This window comes from Panthera onca, chromosome C1, assembly GCF_046562875.1.
Source record: "Panthera onca isolate mPanOnc1 chromosome C1, mPanOnc1 haplotype 2, whole genome shotgun sequence".
Lineage (NCBI taxonomy): Eukaryota > Metazoa > Chordata > Mammalia > Carnivora > Felidae > Panthera > Panthera onca.
The window spans coordinates 44,391,508-44,417,204 of NC_138346.1; the positions used below are offsets into that span (position 1 = coordinate 44,391,508).

The 25,697-nt window shown below is 39.2% G+C and overlaps 1 protein-coding gene and 1 long non-coding RNA gene across 4 annotated transcripts in view; one reads left to right on the top strand and one right to left on the bottom strand.

Annotated features, from left to right (window-relative positions):
- Positions 1–17,787, bottom strand: part of NAB1 (NGFI-A binding protein 1) — a 44,483-nt gene extending 26,696 nt beyond the window's left edge. Inside the window, exons 1-2 of one of the 3 annotated variants that reach the window (XM_060622397.3) lie at positions 17,440–17,787; positions 6,213–7,050 (exon numbers count right to left, since the gene is read on the bottom strand). In XM_060622397.3, coding sequence (XP_060478380.1) covers positions 6,213–7,031 — 819 coding nt within the window. In that variant the 5' untranslated portion in view covers positions 7,032–7,050; positions 17,440–17,787. Of the gene's footprint in view, positions 1–6,212; positions 7,051–17,244; positions 17,367–17,439 lie in introns of those variants that run through there. The other 2 variants (XM_060622395.3, XM_060622396.3) reach the window with 2 other exon arrangements.
- LOC144617142 (uncharacterized) overlaps positions 17,319–25,697 on the top strand; it is a 38,356-nt gene continuing 29,977 nt past the window's right edge. The window contains exon 1 of the long non-coding RNA XR_013557220.2: positions 17,319–17,431. This is a non-coding gene — a long non-coding RNA (uncharacterized LOC144617142). The remainder of the gene's footprint in view (positions 17,432–25,697) is intronic.

The following is a 25,697-nucleotide window of genomic DNA, read 5'->3' on the forward strand; positions in this document are numbered from 1 at the left end:
GTCAGGCTCAAATGAATGAAGACAGTATCTCAAAGGAGTAAATTGAGGACAGTTGCTAAACCAGATGACCCTGAGTTTCAGTCTTCACGGCCTGAAGTGTGGGAACATCTCTCTGGGAAGAGAAGAAGAAAAACGCAGGATCCACTAAAGGTGAGGCGTCTAAGACCCCTCCTCCACAAAGCTGAAATTCCAAAGCACTACACACCCACTATTAGCCTGAATTAAAAATACACCTGTACTCCCAGGAGAAATGCACCTGTACTCCCAGGAGGTAATGCTGGGGAAATTACCTGTCTTGACCCTTGTTACTATGAGTGGGAGAAAACAGAAGATACTCTCTGGAGATTTCATAACTCCAAATCAGCCCTCACATGATTTTTAGCCCTAATTCACACTAAGTGGGCTGAGAAGTTTTTTCAGGGGGTCCCAGAGTTGTATTGCGCAGAGAACAGGTGCCTGGTAGAAGCAAAAGCAAATAACCTCTAGGAGAATCCATTTTCTTCCCAGACCTCCAAACATTCCCACAGTTCCAAGAAATATGAATGGTAGAAATCATAAAACATCCAAAGAAACAAGGCATCAAAAGTAATAATCAGCAGAAATGACAGCAGAATGAGCTCTCAAAGATTTCATTTAAAGAAATAAAAAGAGTTGAAAACATGACACGAATAATACAGTAAAGAAAAGACCAAGAAAAACTGAGAAATCAGGAGAGAAGAAAACCAGGGAGAGGCAAACAGAAGATTTCAAAAGCAGCCAGTAGTCAGATGACCACTGACTTGCAAACATAATAATGAAAACCAAAAGCCAAGGAAGTATATCTTCAATTACTAAGGGAAGATAACAATATAGAATTTGATACACAGAATAAACAGCAGTTAAGAATGAGGGCAAAATTAAGCTATATTCCAGTGGTTGGGGTAGGTCAGTAGGCTTTCATTAAGAAATTCTACAATATGGGGCGCCTGGGTGGCTCAGTCGATTAAGCTTCCGACTTCAGCTCAGGTCATGATCTCGTGGTTAGTGAGTTGGAGCCCTGAGTCAGGCTCTGTGCTGACAGCTCAGAGCCTGGAGCCTGCTTTGGATTCTGTGTCTCCCTCTCTCTCTGCCCCTCCCCCGCTCACACTCTGTCTCTGTCTCTCAAAAATAAACATTAAAAAAATTTTTTTTCAAGAAATTCTACAACATGTACCTCAGGCTAAAGGAAACTTAATTCCAAATAGTAAACCTGAGATCTGAAGAGGGGGAGGCAGGATAGAAATATAAAATAAGGGAAATGAATTCAAAATATTAGTCATTATAATAAATGTAAAAAGGTCAAATATTACAGTGAGAAGACAAAATTTGACTCGATTTTTTTAAGAAATCCAACTATTGGTATTTACAAGAGATGTATGTAAAACATGGATTCAGAAAAACTGAAAGTAAAAGGATGCAGAAAACATAAAGCAATTACTAACAAAAAGAAAGCACATGTATTTATATTAATATCAAACAAAATGGGCTTTTTTTTAATATTTATTTTTTGGCAGAGCGCAAGCAGGGGAAGGGCAGAGAGACGGGGACAGAGGATCTGAAGCAGTCTCTGCACTGACAGGTTGTCATCGCAGACCCCAATGTGGGGCACAACTCACAAACTGCAAGATCATGACCGGAAACAAAATCTGATGCTCAACGAACTGAGCCACCCAGGTGTACCCAAAATAGGCTTTTAAAGCAAAATGTGTTATTAAAGACTGATATAGTTACTGCAAAGTACAAAGAGAAACAGACAACTCCACAATCACAGTAGGTGATTTTCACACAAAAGTCTTCCTAATAGAGCAAGCAGACCGAAATGAAATGAAATGAAATGAAATGAAATGAAATGAAATGAAATGAAATGAAATGAAATAAAATACTACTTTAGAAGGTCTAGTGAAGTTAATAAGCTTGTTAAAACAGACACAGAACGCTCTACCAACAGCTACAGAAGCACATAAAAAACACCACATACTGAACTGTAACTAAAATCTCAACAAATTTTAAAGCTTTGGCATCATGCAAACCTTGTGTTCTGACCACACTGTAATTCAGTTAAAAATCATTAGAAAAATAATTAAGGGAAACCCCTCATATTTGGAAATAAAAAAACATATAAATAGTTCATGGGTACGAAGTCATAAATAAAAAGAGAAGTAATCAGAATTGGAAAAAATAACTTCATACCAAAACTTTGGGAATTATGCTAAATCAATATAACCAGGTCTTAAGACCACTGCTGATTCTTTAGCTTAAAAAAAAAGTTTATAACAATGATTAATTCTGTAATTCTTTACTGCCCATGTACAGTGCATTTGGAAACAAATATAAAAATACATACAAGAAAAAAGAATTTTAAGTACCTGAGAAAGTTGAAAAAATGTTTTCAGGTGTAGATAACTTCTTGATTTTCATCCACTAAAGACCTACATACAGCTCTATGTCTTGAAAGATTGAAAGAACAGTATCCACTGCGTGTATATGAAGAAAACTCACAAACAGGAACAGTGAATTAACAGTAAATAATGTATTTCTATATTTGGAAATTGAAGACAAACCAGTATCGTTCTTTAATCTTAGGAATTTAGAAAAAACTCAAATATCTTTCATTCATTTTAAACAGTCAAGTGAGAAGATGTGAAATTATCCTACTTAGATGGTACACTTAATGTAGCACCTTCTCTTTTAATTCTCTCAAGATTTCATAATTTCCACCAAGCTGTTGAATGGTTACTAGTTTGAAGGAAGCATCCTGATTCATAAACATCTATCCTAAGCTATAATTTTGGACCAGATTCACATACTTGAGTTACAAATAACAAGTGGTCTAAGTTTCAAAAATACAAGCCACATATTCTAAAGCCCCCACCCCCACATCTCAGCCTACTAGCATTCATTTTGAGTGTTCTCTTATTTTGGGAAACCCACGATAATCTCATTACCTAAATACCATCTGTACCTATTTATCTACAGAAGCAAAGAACCCTTTAGCAAAAACCAAGTGTGAAATAATTTTCTCTCTTTTAAAAGTAGGTTAGGACTTCTAAAAGAAAAAAGTGAGGTTGATTTGGTTTATTAAAGTCATCTCTTTAACATACGTTTGCTTTGATAATAATACTGGCTCAATTCTGTGTTTCATCTGCTATGTTTAAAAAAATCACATAAAAACTAGATTAAAGCATGAAACTAAAACTGCCAACATGTTTTGCCCTTTGTTTTCTACTAATGACAACCACAACAACTCCTCTATTAATTCACAGGTAGTGAAAACGTCAAAGTGTATCAGAATTATAACACTAAGTGTATTTTCTGGATCTATTCCTAAATCCTTGTGAGTCTGTTATTGTATGGCAACAATACGTATAACAATTGCAAAAGGATATGCCCAACATATATCAAATTACAGACTCGCTGTTACTTTAAGACATTTTACTAACCAATTTCCTTTTCTGAGCTCCATTATGCATCCAAATCTAAAGCATTTAAAAAGATGAGGTAGTGAAATTGTTGAAAACAAGGTCAATATACAAAAATCAGCCAGTGATAGTAATTAAAAAAAAGTGGGGAAAAAAATTTCATTTACAATTATATCCCTTTTAAATCCTATATATTTGCATACCCTGTATTAAACAAAATAAATTTAAATATATAATAAACATTTAACATGCATATATATAGTACGCAATACTTGACCTAACAAAAAATGTGCAAAACCTATATGATATGTGAATAAAGAACTATAAAATTACTGAGGAATATGTAAATATAGACACTATACTTATTGTATGGGCGTTTTCATTATTGTAAATATGTCAGTTTTTCCCAAGTGAATCCATACCTTTAAGGAATTTCTAATAAAAATACCAACAGAAAATTTTGGGAAATTTAACAAATGCATTAAAAATTTCATTTGAAAGGAGAAATGCATATGGCTACCTAAAAAAACAGAAGCAACAAGACTACTGAAGGAACACTTGCCTTTCCAGATACCAAAATATATTATTTAGCTATACTAATTACTGTAACTCTACACTGGTATAGGAATAGAGTTAGACTAATGAAATCAAACAGGACAAGATCAGTAAATAACACTACATAAAATCAAACTTCAGTATGGCAATGAGTCTGAAAGGTCAAAGGACAAATGATAATCTGTGAAAATGTTTACAACGTGAGACAAAAGGTTAATATCCTTAAAATATAAAAAGTTCTATCCAATCAATTTTTTAGAGGTTAAGAAAAACAACCCCAACATTAAAACAAAGGATAAGAACATAAAATTGGATGTCCATTACACATATAGAAAGACACTCATCCTCCCTAAGGAAAGTAAATATGAGCAATGAAAATTTTTCATCTGTTAGACTGGCAAAGATTAAAAAGAATGAAAATTGTAGTATTAGCAAGAGTGTGGAGAAATGGATACCTGCATATAGTAATGGCAGTATAGAAGTTGCAGAAGGCAATTTAGCAGTATCTACTAAAATATTAAATCTAGATATTCTCTGATCCCATAATTTTATATGTTGGAAGCTATTCCATAGAAAATATGCATGAGTCTGTCTGTAAAGGACCAGGTGTATAATATTCATGTACCACCACACATAGTATCGAAAAAATAGAATGACCTAAATGACACCAACAAGTGAATGGTTCAGATAAATAAATAATGGCACATTCACATTATGGAATATAATGCAACACAAAAATTAAAAAGGCACCTCTACGTTTACTTACTTGGAAAGATATCTAACGGTATATTCTACTGTGAGTGTACTGTTAAGTTTTTTGGAAAAAAAAAAAAAAAATGAATTTGGAGGGCCACCTGGGTGGCTCAGTCGGTTAAGCATCCGGCTCTTGGTTTCCGCTCAGGTCATGATCTCACAGTTTCCTGAGTTCAAGCCCTGCATCCGGCTCCACGCTGGCAGCACAGAGCCTTTTTGGGATTCTCTGTCTCCTCTCTCTCTGCCCCTACCCCACTTGCTCTCTCTCAAATAAACTTAAAAAAAAAAAAAAGGAATACCAATGTGAAAATTAAAAAAAAAAAAGGAATTTGGAGAACAGTGTGCAAAATATGATCCCTTATTTGTATGTGTAAAGAAAACTATCTGAAAGTTTACAGATTCAATTACTTTACATCCTTTTGTAATGACTGAATATTTTTGCAGTAAGTATACATTCTTTTCTGTGTTAAAGTACAAATCTTAGGAGAAAAATCTAACGTTTCTTACATGGAATACTATATTCAACTGAACATTTTTTCAATCTTTACAGGATAAAAGCTATTTAAAAAATCAGCAATAAAATCGCCTTTTTAACTCTTGAAAATGCGTTTATTTTCTAAGCACATATTGAGTGTGTTAGACTCTGAAGATATAAAAATGAATGAGACATTACCTCTGCCTTGAAGGAACCCAAAGTAAACTGTGAAGGACAGACTAGTATTCAAATAAGTACAATGAAGTGCCGAAGTTACTATGACAGTAGTATACGTAGGGATAAAAATGGAAACGGAAAGGGAGATCATTCTACTTGTGGGAAAACATATCAGAACAGACTTAAGCTTATGCTTGAGTGAAATCTTAAAGATGATGCACTGACCAGATGGACAAGAAGAGAAAGGAAGTACGTGCAAAAGAGATATATATGCATTCTTCTAATTAAGGAAGATATTTCTGGACAGAGTGCTACAAATATACAATGATGAGAATTTGAATGCCAAATGTCAAACCAAAACAATTTTCAAACCTATAATAATAACGTTCATCTAATATAATTTTATTTTCTGTGCTAGCTGAAAATTCCTTTTAAGTTCCAGCTATTTTTTACAAATTTTTTTTCTAAAAAAGGTCTACAAAAATGCTTTTTAAATGGTTGTATTTAAAATCCTGTTTTATTTCTTCATTAAAATACAAACTGCCTTCTAAGTGCACAGACTTTATGCTTTCCCTGCTTAAATTCTTCCCCTACACCGTAGTTCCAAAGCTCAACATGTTTGAGTCCAACGCAAAAACACCCCAACACAATAAACAAGGTCTATTTTCATAAAAGAGTTCATATTTTGCGAACACCTAAAGGTTCTTAACACTGCTTTCAGGGAGTGTATCTCCTTCGCTGCAAAATATTACCCAACTTACCTCTAAGGAACAAAACCTACCACACACATACAAAGAAAAATGTGGGCTTTTTACCTCATGAAGCGTGAGATGTTTCCCATCCTTTCTCTTGGAGTCAAACCTGCCATATATTGCACTGTACTTTCGAATTTCCTCCTCTTTGTGTGGATCATCGTCACTCATCTCAAAGATGTGCCCGATCATTTTGGCCAACTTCTTGTTGGTTTTTAGCAGCTCTTTCACTTCATTCAAGTCACTTTTTGGCAGCGTGGGGGCCATCCGCTCCACACACTCGGCCACAGACAGCGCAGCGGCAGCGTCCAGGGCCTCGCTGCTTTCCTTCGGGGAAGCCGGGGAGCCAAGGTCTGCCGGAGAGAGGCTGTGCTCGCTCTCAGTGGCGTGGTGGCCTTGCCAGAGTCTGGACTCCCCGATACCCTGCAGCACTAAGCTCCCCACCACATCTGATTTCCCCTGTCCCAAACTCTGCACACAAGTGGTGGCAGCGCACTTGGGGATTTTTAAGTGAGGTTCCCGGGCACTGCTACTCCTGTCATAACTGCTGCAGGATATCCCCAGCCACGTTGGTGATCCCTCTGGTAACTTATAGATGGGTATGCTACTGACAGGCAGGGAAGTCAGTGGCTGATTGAAAAGGCCAGGGTTTGTAACCCAGTCTCTCAAAGCTTTCTGTAGCCTTCTGACATGAAGGGGTTTGCTAGCCATGCCCACGAGTGCCATGATTTCCAAGAATTCCTCTTCTCCAGCTTCACAGAGCTGCTGGACATCATCACCACCTTGTTGAATAAAGGCATCAAAGTAAGACAGCAGATTGGCTTTTTGTAATATTCTATACAACTGCAACTCCCCCAGGGTCCTGGGTAAGGCCGCAGCCATTACTGTGGATGGTCTTAACCTGCAAGAAGAAGAGAGGAAATACTCATCTCACTTGCTCCAAAATTCTTAAACCTGTTTTTCAAACACCACAGGATTTACAAATACAGTGTGGGAAGAACAAAGACAAGGAGCATTTGCATAGCAACTGTTAAGGAAGCATCCCCCCTCTACATAAGTTCTCTCATTTTATTCTCCTACCAATCCTAGTGGTCAATATAATTGTTTCCATTTTAAAGTGAAAACTATAAAGAATGCAAGTAATTTGCCTAAAATCTCACAACTAGTTAAGCAGAAGTCTAAGACTCAAACGAAGGCTTACAGGGCTCTATATCCTCTACTTTTGACTTTTCACGTTGCTGCTTCCATGGTATGGATACAGAGGTGAAGTGAAGGATAATCAAATTCAGAAGGACATAATAAGTATGTTATACTGCCATTTGCCGAATACTTATTTTGCCTCAGACAATATGACAAATACTTTACATTACATCTACAGATGGTCCCCAACTTACAGGTTTGACTTACGATTTTTCAACTTTGCAATGGTGCGAAAGCCATATGCATTCAGTAGAAACCATGCTTCAGATTTTGAATTTTGATCTTTTCCTGGGCTAGCAATACTCTCTTGTAATTCTGGGCAGCAGCAGTGAGCCAACGCTCAGTCAGCCACACAATCATGAGGATAACAACCGATATGCTTACCATCATTCTGTGCCCATGCCAACCACTGGTTTTGACTTTCAGTATTCAATAAATTACATGGGTATTCAACACTTTATTATAAACTAGGCTTTGTGTTAGATGATTGTGCCCAACTGTAAGCCAGTGTAAGTGTTCTGAGCACGTTTAAGGTAGGCTAGGCTAACCAATGATGTTCAGTTAGGTTTGGTGTATTAAACGCATTTTCAACACATGACATGTTACAACTTACTGGAATGTTACCCCAACTATAAGTCAAAGAAGATCTTTAATCCTCTCAACAGCCCTGCGAAATTGGTACAGTAATTCCCATTTTATGAAGAAAAATTAGCAAGATTAGTCTGGCAGGCAGAGGAAGATAGATTTCAGTATGAATTGGAGGTGAGAAGATAGAAGGTGGTGGTAATTTAAGAACCAAGAAAAAGAGAAGCAGGAAAAATTCAAACAAATAAATGACAGGATTTGGTGATCACTTAGATGTAAGTGATGAAGGAAAGGAAATGGCTACCATTTTTTGACACTTTCTGTGATTCCACGAAGAAAAGAGTTAATAGATGACTACAGGATTACACAGTCTAAGAACCGCGACAGGCATTGGGGATACAGAAAAATCAGGATGATGAGATTCTCTTTCAAACATATGGCACTTGAAGATGGCGTAAGGTAGAATGCTTAAATAGATATGCCCTGCATGCAAAGTAACAGACTGGAGCCTAAGTGTGTATAACGGTTAGAGATACAGAATGGAAAAAGGGAGGGTGGAACAGCCCTCCAAAGAAACAGTGGAGAGCCTAAGACAGAGTCCAGGAAGAAACATACTCTTAGAACCCAATCAAGACAGAGAAGCCTGCTTTTAAAGAGACAGAACAAGACCCAGCAAAGCACTTCTTGACCTCTTAGCAGCCTTTAAAAGTTATTCACAGTTGCCTGGAGACCTCCCACATACAAAGAGGAGTTGGCCAAGTACTTCCATTTAAGAGAAACAAACAAACATGTTGTAATCAACCTACTCCTTTAGGATTAAAAAGTATCCTATAGCCCTCCATGGAGAAAGTTACCGAAAGCCAAAAGAGTATGGACATCAGAGGAAAACGGAAGCTCCACTTGCAACTCAAAATTGTACAAAGCAACAGTTAACTGGGAGATACGGCAAGCAGAGGAGTCTTAGGAACATCTCTAAAGGCCAGGAGGTCACCAAATCTGGGACTTCTGTTTTATGTCATCGACCAGAATGCTATACAAAATCCTAGTCTCAGTCATCCCATTGAAGAAGAATGTAACTCCCTAACACCCTAAGGACTGACTTCTAAGGGGACCTCTGTGTCATCCACAATCTGCTTGGATCAAGTAGTGACTTCCTCAAATTTTATGGTTCTTTATTTTACCAGGGTATTGCCAGGTGACTTGATGACCTGTCACCAAGGGTTATATCCCTTTATAAGGGATATAAAAAAAACAATTTAATTGGGGAGCAGCAGCCATCACTTGGGGTGCTACTAAAAAATACAATTTCCTACGTCATAGAGTTGTACCCTAGGAGACTCATGATTTGATAAATTTGGCAACATACACTAGAAGATCCCTATTTAGTATACCTTCTGGGTACCACAAACTCCTACATATTGTGATCATCCAGATTTTTTAAGTCTACCTTCATATTCATGCCACCTCAGCCCTCTGGCTAAAAACATTCTCGCATCTTCCAAATCACCCACAAGAGGATCCGCTTGCCCTCCCACTCCAGGGAGCCTCTCCAGGGAGAGAGCGTTTCATCCAGCTGGACACTAACCCCTAAGAACACAGTTCTTTGGAACTACAGACGCAAGATAAAGTTCGTATTGAACTACATTATACCAAATAGAAGGACTTCTAGAAAGTGTCTGAGGTAGAAAAAAGGAAACCTCCTTTCCCATCATGCACCTAATGCAAGAGCTTCAAAGACTTTCAGCTCAAGAGTATACAAAAAAAAAAAAAAAAAAAAATACAGGTACACACACAATCTTTTTAATAAAAGGACTATAACTTTGCAGGGTTTGTGATGATTTCATCATATGTGCTCCCCCAAATTATACAATAAAGGAAAGACTACATGAGAAAATCTGTAAGAATAGTTTTTGAATCTTTTTATTAGCAATTAAGAAAGGAAAGGAATATATGTTAGACAAATATAAAAGAGAAAAAACTTAAGAACTAAAGACCCAAACTTAAGTTTTATTCTTCTGACATTAAGTCTATAAGTTTGGAAAATATTAATTTAAAATGTCTATCCTTTCTCATCCTTACCTAGAAAGAAAAGAAACCCTCTAGTTCCTAAGGGGGTAAGAAAGTGGTGCCATTAAGAAAGCAGTAATTATCATACTGCCTCCGTAATGACTGATAGGACCAAATGTGCATTTCCAAAGTCAAGATACCAGATGAAAGATAAATAAGTCAACTATTTAGAGTCCCAGGAGGCTTCTAAAGGCCCACACTGACTGCTGGGAAAGGAGTTTTCTCCTTAAGCTTTTGCTTTAGGAGAATGTTTCAGTTTCCTACAAAAGCCAGTTGTGATAATTTAAACACCCACCACTTCATACATTAACTTGATTTGATTTAAAAGAAAATTCTTATGAGATTTTCTGTTTTTACAAACGCTGTATCTATTCATGCTTCAACATGAAGGTCAAACAAGAGCAAGCATCTATCTACATCTCTCCAATCTTTAGTAAATATAAAAAGATCCGAACGACAACACGATAAGCAGGTAGCTAACAGTATAGTAAATCTACTCAGCTGAAAACTACTGCTACCTGGCCTTTGTAGGATGCTGAAACAACCATGCTGAGTCTGACCTTTTTATGAATTCCAAAGTTAAGAGAAACCGGTTACTAATTTTTACTGCATTCAAAATCTCAACCAAAGGCCTGCTGCCTATATACAGCAAACCTCCACTTGTACTAGCTTGAATGTTCTCAGCCTGGTCAGTTCAAGAGGAAGAGGAATTAAACAACAATGGATTCAGTTAAGGCCATTTGTTATTCATTAATCTATTTTTAATGGTAATAATTGTTACAGAACCTTAAAAACAAACTCACTTTGCTTCCTTACTGGATACCATCAGTCACCTGTCAGATTTGAATTATGTTCAATAAAATAAGGGGTTAGCTTGGCCCAGAAAACTTGACAGGTCAACTCCTACTATTTTGTCCTTGAACCACAACGAAGCACTTAATATGGCTACAGGAAACAAAACTTCTCTGGCATTTAGTGTAGGACAGAGGCCTTTACTGGTCACTAGAGAAACGAACCTTTCCCTTAAACCTGCCTGAATCCATTCCAAGAAGCTTCAGCCTGCCTCCTGGTCCTACAACTCTATCAAAACTCTCAGGCAGCTATTATCATTAGCCTCTCTCTTTAACCTCTCTGCAGCTTGACAGAACTCCATGAAACACTCTATGCCAGACTTTGGTAATGGCAATGCCTTCCTTAAGTGAAAGAGTTCTCTAAACTTTTACATTAAATCTCTTTTCTATTGTCTTTCCATATTCTCCATCAAAAGAGAATCTCAACCACTCCCAGGCTTCAATTATCACAAAAAGCAGACTGACCTCCAAATCGTTATCTGAAGATTGGACCAGTGCCAGGGACCATGGGGTTACTGGCAAATGTGCAACAAGCACTGGCTAGTGAGTAAAAAACATGTCTTTCACACAGGCCTACTTTGTAAATGAAAGTAAACACTTTGTGATTTAATAAAATAATAAACTTATTTAAAAGTGTAACCGAATTCAGGGGTGCCTGGGTGGCTCAGTCGGTTGAGCGGCCGACTTCGGCTCAGGTCATGATCTCACGGTCCGTGAGTTCGAGCCCCGCGTCGGGCTCTGTGCTGACAGCTCAGAGCCTGGAGCCTGTTTCAGATTCTGTGTCTCCCTCTCTCTCTGACCCTCCCCTGCTCATGCTCTGTCTCTCTCTGTCTCAAAAATAAATAAACGTTAAAAAAAAAAAAATTAAAAAAAAAAAAAAAAGTGTAACCGAATTCACAGTAGTGGTCGAAGTGGTCACAGTAGCTGTTGTCATTACAGTATATGTTTCTCACTCAAAAATACTAAAAATTATCAATGAACATGTGCAATTTTTTAATTAAAAAAATAATCTTCGTAACTGAAAAGTTTTGAGAACCATCAGACCAAATCATTTTTCTGATAATTTCACATTTCAACTACTACCTGGAAATTGTCAAAACTTCACATTTTCCTCCCTTCTTCCACACTCCCAAATCTACTCTTCCCAACTCTTATTTCTTTAGTTGCGCCACTACTCTTTCATCTTTGTTTTCCTCTTCCTTTCTCAAATCCTCATCTCTTTAAACCACATCACCACCCTTTTTCTTTCTCTGCCTCAAAAGCACCCAATTCTAGTTTTGACTGCTTCTTGCTTCAACTTTGAAAACAGCTCCCCCTTACCTTCAATACATCCCATACTGCAATACCTACTTTATCTTCCTAAAGATCTTCCTCTTTACTCCACCTGTGCAAATGCCCCCACTGCAAGGGAAAGAAATCCAAACTACTCATACAGGCATCCCAGACCCAAACCTACCTTTCCAGCCTTCTCTCTGGTCCCAAACATGCCCCTGTGCTCATGCCAAACTGATACACCGGGCATTCCTCGAATGTGCCTCCCACTTCCCTGCCCCTGTGCCAGGCACGCTCCCTCCCACCCACCTCCACTAGCCTTTTCCATAAAGCCTTTCCCACACCCCCTTGGTGTAGGTGTCCTCTCCCTTCTCTGAACCCCACACTACTTCCTGTCTCATTTTTTCCCCACTTATTCAAATATGCCAGTTACTGACCTAGTCCTGGGGATCTGGAAGAAAGATGACCTTCATGGGGAATGAGTTAAGAGGGAGTAGGAAGACAGATAAGCAGACACTTAAACACTGTGACAAATGCCATTCTAAGTGTTATACATAAGAAGCCACAGAACAGAGAAGCAACCCCACCTGGCTCTGCGGAACAGGTTACTGTCAGGCTATAAGCTCCCTGAGGGTAGGAACCGGCCTTGTTGTCCCCCTCTGTTCCTAGCAAAGTGCTCAATGTAGAATAAAGTCTCTATGAAGGCTGCTGTTGAATGAAACCAACATTTGAGACAAAATCTGATCATTGGCCCCCTTTCACATACCAAAAGGGATGCTCTCTGTGTAAATTGGTGTCCTGAAGAATTTCGAATCTAGTAACAGTGCTTTAGCTGTTACTTTCCCTATAATCTCCTACATTCTCTCATCCTCAATATTTATTTCTCATAAGGCTGTATGGTTGATTCCCATAACATGGCTATTTTTCCAAGAGATCAAAGGATGCATTCCCTGATGCAGAAACTACACATGATTAGTGTTAGAATATACTTCATGTGTTAGTCCAGACCCAGCACCAGCATTTTAAGAGATCATGAAAGAGAAATCTTTTCCCTCCATTTCTACAAATAAAAATGCAATAGAAGCTATCCTCAAATAACAAATACCAAATGGATTCATAATCACTACTCTTGAATCCTCCTCTTCATGACATAGGAAATATACACACTTTTGTGAAGTCGGTGGCATTCCAAAGAGGAGAGACTCTTCCAGCAGTGAGGAGAAAGCAAGGGCAAAATCCCAGTAAAATGTGACTGATTTTTTATGCAAAGGACTATAAATTCCTTCCTCCCAACACAGCCTGAAATTTTTACTTTAAAATTGTCTAAGTTAACAGCAGCTTCTTACAGATTTATAAAAAATGTGAAAAAAACTTGGGAAGTTAGCTCATGAGTCATTTACAGATTAAGGTGAATTAGTTCCACCAGACTGTTTTCCTCTTAACATCTAGATGAGATCCAGTGTGTGCCAAAGGAATGAAAGATAGGGACTGGAAATGGTAAGGAAAAAACAGGAAACTTGAGGGTAGAGGCTGCATTTAAAGCCTCTGAAGTACCACCAAGTTCGGAAGACTGTAGCTTAAAGGTATAGGGCCTGGGGAGAAGGGCTCAGTGGGTTACAACACAGGTTGAAACACAAAAGGTTTACGAAAAGCCAGAACTGAGCTTAGGAACGGATGAGCCTTAAGCCTAGGAAATGAATTCTAACTTTCATCCTAGTCCTACAACTCAAGTTAAAATAATTAAGTTTAGTTACATCATGGCTTACACTTAAGACTGCAGACTTGGCCTAGGCACTAACTCCTGTATGTTCCAAGTGCCAAATAATTTACTTAAACACATTTACTACTAAGCATTTAGTGATCTTAAGGTATTCTGGATCTCATTGCTGTCATAGCTGTGAATTAAACATATAGCTCCTAATGGATATTAGTCATAACTTGGGTAACTTAAAATGTTCCCTCCTATTGATTTTTTCTGATTTCTGAATGAAGCTGGAGAAAATGTCTTACAGACCCCTTAAAGTTTTAATTAAAGTATCCAATGCTTAAGTTTAATCTATTAAATTAGAAAAACATTATATTAGATTTATTTTTTCAATTAAACAATAACTACGCATTAACATAGGTATTCTATAGGATACGGCTGGAAATTCTTCAATTAACTCACAGCCAAATCATTCAAGAAACATTGTCCCCTGAGCACACAGAATGCATGTAGTGTATATAAATGTTATCACTTTTTTCAGAAATTTCTCTTTGGGGCGCCTGGGTGGCTCAGTCAGTTAAGCGTCCAACTTCGGCTCAGGTCATGATCTCGCGGTTCGTGAATTTAAGCCCCGCGTCGGGCTCTGTGCTGATGCCTCGGAACCTGGAGCCTGCTTCGGATTCTGTGTCTCCCTCTCTCTCTGCCCCTCCCCTGCTCATGCTCTGTCTTTCTGTGTCACTAAAAAATAAATAAATGTTAAAGAAAGAAAAAAAAATTTCTCTTTAAAATTAAATTAATGTACTGTGCAAATTAACGTGCAGCCCCCTAAATAGAATGTATTGAGAAATGACAAACTATTTGAAACCCTAATGGTATGTTTTAGCTGTGAGAATTCTGACAAGATGAGGATTACTATTTTTTCCCAGCATCAACTTCTCTGATTTCCCACTTGTTCCATTATTAAGTTTAAGAGAGTTTAAGACATTCTACTATTGTACTAGTTTTTTGAACATGTCAGATCAAAAAGGAAATTTGCATTTAATATCGTAACTGTGCTAATCTTCATTCTACTGAAAAGTATGAAAGAAGCAGGTAAGATAAAACTAAATCCAAAGCAAAGGGGCTAGGGACCTTTTATTATGCCTGAATGGGGATTATTTATTCCTTAATAGATTTAAAGAACTCCATGATGAAATATTCATATGCAAGACAATTATACATTAGCAAGATCTAAACTGTTCAAAACATTATAAAATGGTCCTTTCCATGAAAGAAATATAAAGCATAAAACATCATATTCATAATGCACATGAAGAGCACCAACAAAAATAAACAGACTTCTAATGGAATAGATGAGACCCAAGTCTTAGAAGAGTCTAGGTCAAGAGACACACAAACCTGCCATATTTGTTTCCATTCAACTACCTTTTACTTTAAATATTTAAAGCTCATGCAATAGATTCTTCAAAGGTCTCTCCCACTTTGTAATACATTTAATTTCTTCTTTCAGAGCATCCACAATGCAAACCCCCAAAATCCTTAATAATAAACCATTATGTCCTTAAAGTGTGATTAAAATATCGGAAGCTTTAGCTGATTCTCAGAGGAATGAAAATCTATTAACTTTCCTATAGGAAAATGGGTGTTCCTTAATAGTCACAAAAAAAGGAAAATTTTAAATTATTTTAGTTGAGATTAAATTATATCAATAATTCTGAAAAAGGATGAGATTTAATTAATATATCAAATTACTTATTAGACACATAAACTCACTAAATCTTCTTTTATCAGGTTTAGTATTCCTAAGGATTTCTGTCATTTTAATTACATCCACAATTAGCAGGCAGAATGACATAAAATTAAAAGTCTACAATGCCTCAATGTTATTATTATTAATATGGATTAATTCACATATAACAGAGATCACCAGAGACAAGGAATAGGAGATTTTTCTAATACCAGGATGGCATATTAACTTTTGTGCAAGATGCTAAACTAATAAAATTAAAACAAGAAACTTTCCCATGGTTCCTTGAAATTATTTTCTTTCAAGACCTAATTTTCCAGCATCCAACACCCCAACAAGAACAAAGAAGGCTGACCTTGCCAGACAGCTATACATTCTTAAGAGGACTTTTATATGTATTTTAATACCTAGGGGTATAACATAATTTTTAAGCTTAAAGGACAATATTAAATGTCTCAAATGATATTGAAAGATGGAGGAAAAAGGATACCCTTGAATCTAAGAGCCCACTTCTACTGGCACTTAGGTTAGAAGCAGCTCTTTTAAGCCTTCACCCAAAATAGAGAAAGTCCTATGCATCCTTTTCCAATATTTCTCCTTAAAACCCACACATAAATTGTGACGTGTCATAATTTGGTATGTTTCACAAGGGAAAATCTCCAAAAAAGTGAAAATCTAAAAAGGTAATTCACTGTGTGCACACTTTTCTAACAAAACAGCCTAGCATTTCCTACGTGACTAATCTATTTTAAATTCCGTTCCTCTGTTCCTATGCAATCTAATATTATCTATTAAAACTGCCAAAATATTTTTAAACAAGATCTGAGAATTTCCCTCTCAGCTTCTGATCTTTGCACTCCTTGAGTTTGCAGACACGTCACTGGCAAACCAATTGGTAGTGACAGGTTACTCCAAGTCAATTCTTTGGGATGCAATCTGAAATTGAGTTACCCCAAATTTTCCATGCCTCACGGATCTCAATGAGTGTGGTGGGATAAAGCTACATGCAAGTCAAAGATTCCTTCAGATAACCTGCTGCAAACTTGGTCTGCAGAATCTATACCTGCATCTTCCAACTCAATTATCCTTTTCCAAGACCTCGGAATATTTTTATATTTTTAGGCTTACTTGGAAGTGTCGTTTCATATCTTAAGCCTTGTGAACCCTGAGATTGAAAGCCATAAACCTGATAGCACTTGCAATGTTTCTCCATGAATAAGATCACACACCTCTGCCTGCATCCAAGGCTTTTATGTCCCACATGTGTTTGCAAATTCCACACTCGGCCTTAGTGAGCACGAGTCTCTCGCTTCCCTGCACCTTGGTGCCAAGTTTCTGTAAGCCACTTCCAAGCAAAACTCTCCTTCCGCTTTTAAAAAGAAAACTACATTTGGAAGGAGAGGATACCCAGGAGAAAAATTAAGACTGAGTGTAACATTTCTATAAAGTAAACAAATCAACAAAAAGATTCCCCCCCTGGGGAAGGTGGCTGCAAAAGTCAGGGGCCAGCGCGAACACCCACCACGCACAATACACCACGCACCCCCGAGCCCCGCGCGACGACCCCAGTCGCGTTAGAATGGACTCGCACCCCCGGCTCTCTCGGAGGAAAGACGCACAACCCAGGCCCGCTGCCTTGCTCGCCCTCTTCTCGCTGCCCCGGCGCACCGAATTTCTCCGGGAATCGCCCACACGAGCCAGATGCCGCCCTCTCCTTCCGGTGGCGGCCGCGCGGGGCCCGCTCCCCAGGACGCCGGCCCCCGAGTGCCCGCGCGGCCCGGCGACTCTGCCGCCCCAAGTTCGCCCGCCGCCTCACGAGCGCCAACGCGTCTCGCACTTGGCAGACAGCGAGCAGGTACGTACTCGGCCAGCGGCTGCAGCGGTCTTGGCACACTCTCCCGCGAGGACTGCTCAGCCCCAACTCCGAAGTGACGGCCCCCAGCTCTCCCTCCTCAGGCGGCAGCGGCGGCCGGGACGCCCCCGCTCCCATCGAGGGGGGAAGGGAAGGTGGTGGGCGCGCTCTCCCTGCTTCCCCCCCAGCTCGGACCCGCCGCTCCTTCCTGCCCGCCAGCCCCGACGGCGCTCCGCTTGGCCGCGTTGGCGGCGGCGGCTCCTCAGGGCTCCGGCGCGCGGGCGGTGGCAGCCGTACCTCCCCCGCCGCGTCCTCCCTCCTCCTCCCTTCCCTTCTCCTCCCGGCGCGCGCTGCACCCTCCCCCTCCCCCGCCCGCCTCCGCCGCCTCCACCCCCCGCGCGCTGTCACATTGGGAGATTCCGCTCTTGCTACATTCGCCGCTCCGGCTCCCGCCCACGCGCGGCCGAGTGACGCAGATCCCGGCGTGGGCCGCTGCGGGGCGGGGGCGGGGGCGGCGGCCGCCGGGACCCGGGCTCGGCCTCTTCCCGCCGCCCCCTCCGCGGAATCCGGAGGGCGGCCCATTCACACGGCAGCTGGGAGGAACCAAGTGGGCGCCCGGGAGGGGGCGGCTCCCGCGAGTCCCGCTCCGGGCGGGGGGAGGGGGCGGGAAGGAGGGAAACGGGGGTGGAGGGCGGGAGGGGACGCCGCCTCGGGCCTGCTCTCCAGCTGCCAAGTGAACCGGGAAGATTTGCAATTTAAAAAAAAATTCTTTTTTAATGTGTGAGGTTCCCAATATAGTATTTCAAAGAGCATACCCCGCCAAATCCAACATCCTCCGGGAGGCTGACTTGAAAAAAAATAGAGAGCGCCCTCGGCCCACTAATCTGGGCGCCGTCCTCGCCCCCGCAGGCGAGGCGGGTGCGCCAGGTGCGCCCCTTGCCCTTTGGTCCCAGGCGGCCTGCGGGAAGTTAGCCGCGACCGCACTGAGTGGGGGCGGCAGGTGCGCAGAGCTGGGAGAAAAACTGGCGATTTTGGAGAATCTCTGCCTCGCCCATCTTGCCCCCTCCCCAGCACTGCCTCGGCGTTGGGGGTGGGGGAGGAGGGGAAGAGTGAGAACCCACAAACCCGAAGTGCGGATTTGACGACTGTACTGCTTTGCCCGGCAACTTAATTCCACCCTTCTCAACCCTCCTAAAAACCTGCCTGTGTTATTTTACTGGTTAATATTTTCTATTTCCTGGGTGAAGAAATCCGATGGTGCTTAGAACAGTTCTGGGGTGTATTTAAACAGAGTTCCCGAGGCACGCTATAGAATTTTTGAGTTTGGTTCGCATCAACTTTTCTAACCCAAGAAAGTATTAAAACACCTCCATAAATGTACCTCAACTACTGTCACAATCTTTGGAAATTTGTTTTAGAATCTATTATCTCTTTACAAAAACGGGAAAATGAAAGAATTCCCCGAATGTTTAGCAACGTGCTCTTGAAGGGCAGAACACATTTAGTAAATCTAAACTACTGCAGATACAGGTAGAATTCCGTTTTAACATACATATAAAAACTCAGTTTTATAGGAAGCCATTCCCACATCCTGGCTGGGTTCCCAGTGTGCCTACTTCGCTGATGGGGATACAAGGCATTCTTTGAAATGGGAAATTCTTCATACCACATCTTTATGTTGCAGCAACGGATAGGATGATAACATTGAAAGAAAAAGGCCTTATTAAAGTACTGAACTTCTTTTTTTCTTTCTTTCAAAAACACGTTGAAAGAATGAGTATTACCACAACGGGATATATATAATTAAACTTCTTTTTCCAGTGTTACTGAAAGGTTCTGTATGGAGTAGTTGCATTGACATATCAAATGAATAAGCATGCTTGCTTCCTCAAATTCTTCAACTGAAGAAATCACTGCTGGAAGTTTGTCTTAGCCTAATTGTCATGGTTTTGAAGTTGTGGACCTTGTTCTGCTAAAGAGAAAGTTAACAGGTTATGAAATAAAGACAATTTCTTGGAAAGATACAGGTTAACAAATTTTCAGGCAATGAAATCTGCAAACTTCTAGTTTCTGTCTGGAATACTCATGTTTTGCAAACATTGTTGGTTCTGAATAGCTAGAAAAAAAATAAGTTTCTTCCATAAGTATGTACAGTTAGTGATTCACAAGTCATGAAATGAGCAGTCTTAACCTGGACTGTTGAGCCTCCCAGTATAATTGTTTCCAGAGTTGGTAGAAATGACATTAAATCCTTTTCCTGAGCCTTTGTATGTTTGGCCAGTCTTGAACATGCGCTGAAAAGGAAATATGTCACAGCAGATATTTTTTCTTCCGACTTGTAACTGCTTATAGTTGTTCCCCCTCACCCATGGGGATATGTTCTAAGACCCCCCAGTGGATGTTTGAAGCCGCAAATAGTACCAAACCCTATATATATTATGTTTTTTCCTGTATATATCTATGATAAATTTATAAATTAGGCACAGTAAGAGGTTAACAACTATGACTAATAATAAAATAGAACCATTATAATAATATACTGTAATAAAAGTTATGGAAATGTGGTCTTTTTTTCTCAAAATATCTTATTGTCCTATACTAACCCTTCTTGGGGTGATGAGATGAACTGAGGTGAATGACTAGGTATTGTGACATAATTGGCCTTCTGATATATCAGAAGGAGGATCACCTACTTCTGGACGATGGATTACTGAAACTATAGAAAGTGAAATCTGGGGCTACCATATTTCTACAGTTAAACACTGAAAACCTTCTTGTTTGTTTTGTGGGCACATTTAGGTAGCCTATTCTTCCATCTTTGCATTGCCTTAAACACTCTATGGTGCTGGGGTAAGTGATGGGAAGAAGGAAAATGAAGAAAAGATAAATTTTTAAGCTTTTAGGCATCAATTTCTATGCTTGTATAGTGTCTATATGACAACTATATAGCCAACTAGTCAGTGTGGCTGCTCACAAAGAGAATTCATCTGTATCTGATAAAGAAGCATGATTCTTGAGGTGCCTGGGTGGCTCAGTCAGTTAAGCATCTGACCTCAGGTTAGGATCTCACGGTTTGTGGGTTCATAGCCCCCTGCTTCCGATGCTGTGTCTCCCGCTCTCACTTTGCCCCTCCCCTGCTCACATTCTGTCTCTCTCTGTCTCTCAAAAATGAATAAATGTTAAAAAAAAAAAAAAAGTATGATTCTTACTTACCTCCATACCACTTGTCATCCATACTGCCCCAAACACCACCTCCTGTTCCACCTCCACCCCACCCCATGTCCAGACACACACAGTTATCTTCCATTGCCAGGCCCTGGTGGTTTGTTAAGGGAAGACATTCCATCCCCTGTGGTAAAAACTATAAATTCTGATTGTTCCATATTCCATTCCATCTTGTAAGTGTGTCTTATACTTCTCTTGAATTCAATACATATGTGTTTAACAGGATCTAAAAAAAAAAAATATGTTATCAGAAATTCTTCAGTGATTGGGGCACCTGTATAGTTCAGTCAGTTAAGCTTCTGACTCTTGATTTTGGCTCAGGTCATGGTCTCACAGTCCTGAGATCAAGCCCTGCATCGGGCTCTGAGCTGAGCGTGGAGCCTGCTTGGGATTTTCTCTCTCTGCTTCTGCCCCTCCCCTGCTTGCACAGTCTCCGTTTCTCAAAATAAATAAATAAACATTTTTTAAAAATCAAAAAAATACTTCAGTGATTAAAGTGCATTTACACAAATAAGGAGTTCTTTGGACAAAACCATTTCCACATTATGAAACTAAAAAAGTTTTAGTAAAACAAAAATGTGAAAAGTTGGTAGTGGTTCTGACATTTGAGTGAAAAATTTTGCTGAAAGAGCATTACTTTATTACTTTCAGAAAGATTTTTTACTTTAAAATGCCTCAGTGATTCAAAACAAAAGAATTCATAATATATTTAAAATGTTCTTAGAGGAGAGAAAGAATAGCATTATGGCTTATGACCTACAAGATTTAAGATACAATATAATGCTATCCTCCAGATTTGCTATTACTGCCTCAGAACAATTCTATACTTAACGAATTTTCCACTCTATGTGGTGGTGGCCCTACTATTAACTGAGTCATGTGTAATATTCATATAACCAGAAATATAATTAAAACTATCCTTGTTTTACAATAAGAAATATAAAGCTTTGGACGTGTACTATAAATTAAGTAGATTTTTGAGTGCGTGAGAGTTGAGTATTTTCTCATTTCAATGAGACTTGAATATTTAAAAAAAGTTTCTTCAAGGTAAGCTAATAGGAATGTGTTTCATAGCTGGTAATTTCAAGAGCTTGCTCTTTTTCAAAAACTAAGCATATTTTCGCACATTGCATTTTATTATAAAACACTGTAAACAGATCTTAAGATGTAAAGGATTATAAAGTTCACCAACCTAATTCAACCTCTTGTGTATATTCAAAGTATGTTCAAATACCTTGCAGAAACTCAACATACAATTAGTTTAGTTCAAATAGCTCATTTATAAGTTGGTTATTTTGAACTTGTATTGCCATTCCTATTGGGGAAGAAAAAAAAATGAGACTGATTCCCAGCATGGGAATCTACAAATGTTTATAAAGTGCAAGTTAAAATACAGAATTACAGACTTTGGGGGGACAAGGTGGGCTCTTAGAGGTCATCTAACACAATTGACTTCTACAGTTAAAGACATTTACACTATACATTGCTAATATGAACAGCAGAAAAATACTAATATAATATTAAATAGTAAATACAACCATTTAATTGAATGAAGAGTAATTTTGGTTTTGTTTTTTATTTTTTTTAATGTTTATTTATTTTTGAGAGAGACAGCGCATGCGAGCAGAGGCAGAGCAGAGAGGAAGGAAGGCACAGAATCTGAAGCAGGCTCCAGGCTCTGAGCTGTCAGCACAGAGCCCAACGTGGGGCTCGAACCCACAAACCTCGAGATCATGACCTGAGCCAAAGTCAGACACTCAATCTAGTGAGCTACCCAGGCGCCCCAATTTTGGTTTTATTTTTAAAAATTTGTGTTTAAGGTAGAAGGGAATGTAAATGTAAAGTTTTGAGAAGACTTTCCAAAGAGAATTTCTGGACACTTTTTAAGGAATTGGGACTGGTTTTTCTTCCTTCTTTATCTTCTCTGGCAGTAGTGATTACAACTCAGCTACTCTTTCTCTTCCTATCCTTTTCCTTCTCTGACATCGTCCATGCAGGATTTGTACAGTTAACTGTTTCATAATGCTGTTTTCAGGTCTCAACACTGACTACTGTCCACCTATCCCTGGCTGTGATGAACTGAGTGTTTGTGTCCTCCCAAATGTCATTTGTTGCAATGCTAATCCCAACTATTAGGAAGTGGGCCTTTGGGAGATGAGTAGGTCATGATGGTAAAGCTCTCAACAATGTGAGTGCCCTTGTTAAAGAGACACCACAGAGTTCTCTTGCCCCTTCTAACATGCGAGGACATAGCAAGAAGATAGCCACCTATGAACCAGGAATGGCTCCTTTTAAGACACCAAATCATCTGTCAGTATCTTGATCTTGGATTTCCAGATTGTGAAGAAATTAATGTTTGTTGTTTAAGCCACTCAGTCTATGGTATTTTTGTTATGGCAGCCTTAATGGACTAAGACACTGGTCACTAATAATTCTCAGCTAACTACACAAGGCATAGGGTGGAGAATGGGTGAAATACTCTGCTCATAGTCTCTGGAATTTATCCAAATTGTCTTCCATATGCACACCTCATTCTGGGCTTTCTCATTCCTCACAATCCCATGTTTGGCTTCTGCTCTCCACCCAACTGACTGAGACTGACAGAATTCTATGCTCAGTCACCCACCTTTCTCTGAGCTGCTCTCTTACTTCAGGTCTGCACTTTGTAGGAAGGAGACCCTCTTTTTTTTTAAATTTATTTATTCATTCAGAGAGAGAGAGAGAGAGAGAGAGAAAGCATGCACACAATTGGGGGAGGGGCAGAGAGAGAGGGAGAGAGAGAATCTTAAACTGGCTCCACACTGTCAGCTCAGAGCCCAATTCAGGGCTCAAACCCACGAAATGTGAGATCATGATGTGAGCCAAAATCAAGAGTCAACTGCTCAGTGCACTGAGCCACCCAGGGCACCCCCAGCTAGTGTACCTCTTTTAAGCATTACATATGAGGGTGGATGAAAGATTTTGGTATTTTCCTTGCCAAAAGTGTGTTGACTTGTCAGCCAAGATACGGGGCTTTTTCGAGTTCATGAAAGGAGGAAGGGAATAGGAGTAGCATGTAAGAGAAGAGAGCTGTTCTTAAGGTAAATGGGCAAGAGTTGGAAGAAAGTGGAGGGAGAAAAAGAGACAAAGAAAATAACCATGCACCTGTGAGAAGCTGACTCAAGTGGACATAACTATTCTGAAAGAAGTAGAAAGAAAGAAAGTACTGAAGTGCATGACTCTGCTGAAGAAGAAAAAGAAGAGACAGAGAAGAGATCATCCCGACATAAATTCCACAAAAGAGTGCTCTTGACCTAGGACAAATGGCAATGATGGAAGGGAGCATTAGGGATTGATCCTCAGGAAGTAGGGACAGAGGAAAAGTGGTTTTCCTGTCCCCTTCACTTAAAGAGAGCCTGTACGTTATCTTTGAGTTGGATTGGGAGTGGTGGTGTATATTTTGGGTATATGTATATATCAGAAAAAGAAAAGAAGAACAGAATAGTTTCAAAGAATACCCACCACACCAAGTGCTTTCACCCTGCGATTATTCAAATATAAGGAAATTGAGTGTGTTAATGAGTTGAGCTACTTGTCACAACAAATTTCTCAACACTGCCTTCAAGGAGCAGACACTTTGAAAGGGCAATGCATGTACTGAAAAATAGGAGATTTAAAATTATTGAAATAAAAGTAAATCAAACACGGTTCTGTCCACATGTAATTTCCAAGTTACATCTTTATAGTTTTATAGAATTATATTGTTGTGCACACCCAGACTTATACTTTGTGACCATCAGCTTGCCCGGGATTGGCAATAATTTATGGTAGTCAAAAAATATAAAGACTTTGATTTCCTCATTTTTTGTCAGTATATTTTTTCATTTCCTACTGAAACAACAATCTGTAATAGTGACAGAGTGAGAATTTTTTCCAGCCATACAATATATTCCTTAAATAAAATTCTCCAAATCATTCTGCTCTTGGTAAGGTTAGAGGCTCCTATGCACATGTCTGATAAAAAGGAAAACAACATTTTAGCAGGGCGATTTGGCAAATCGAACCAGTAGTTTCAAAGTGTTCATTCTATTTGACCCAATAGATTCACTTCTAGTATATTATCCTAAGTTTATAAACATTTAAGAAGAGGATATTTATCACAGCATTATTTATAAATTTGAAAGACAAAACACCCCAAATAGTGAATTCGTTGAGTTATATCACATCAATGTGATAGAACATATTCAATTTAATTTAATTCAATTAATATTTAATTTCATTTTAATTTAATTCAATTTAATAATATTGGGAAATGCTCATGATATAATGTTACTATGCAAAATAGAACAGAGCAGAATAATCCACAATCTCTCTACCTCAATACATATGGGAAAAAGTTTACGAAATGTTAGCATAGTTATCTCTGGGTGATGGTATTACAGATAATTTTTATTTTTATGCTTTCTTAATTTGCAAAAATTTCAGCAACAAACGTATTACTTTGAAAATCGGGGGGGGGGGATTTAAGTGTTATGTTTAACAAATATTCTGGTTCAAAAGCAGTTTACAATGAAATAAAAATTAAAACAGAATTGTACTATATTTTTCTACTTCTTTGAGGAGGGCAACAAAAATCAGGAACTTATTCAGCAAATATGTATTGAGCCCTTTGTACGTAATCCATCGTGTATAATTATGTCTTGAAAGTCTACCATGTGTCAGATAGATCTAGAGATATAGGCTTAGCTTGATTGCACTTCTTTAATCTGATATTACAAACACAGTCATATCTCTTTGTTTTTGTCTGATTAATCATTCAAGTATGTGTCTGCTTGTGTCTTTTTCTCGTGGCTTCCCCCTACTCCAGAGACTTCTGCAGCCCCAGGCTTTTGTACAGTGATTCAAAGAGTGGTGTTCCTTTCTTTCATATTGGTTTCCACATCTCAAGAGTGACACCCTTGGTGTCTGAGCCGCCTCTGTTGTCACTGTTTCTCACTGTCCCTGTTTTGCTGCAGAAAGCTGGCCAGAAAGGGGACCAGGTCCAGTGCTGGTCCCCTGCTGCTTG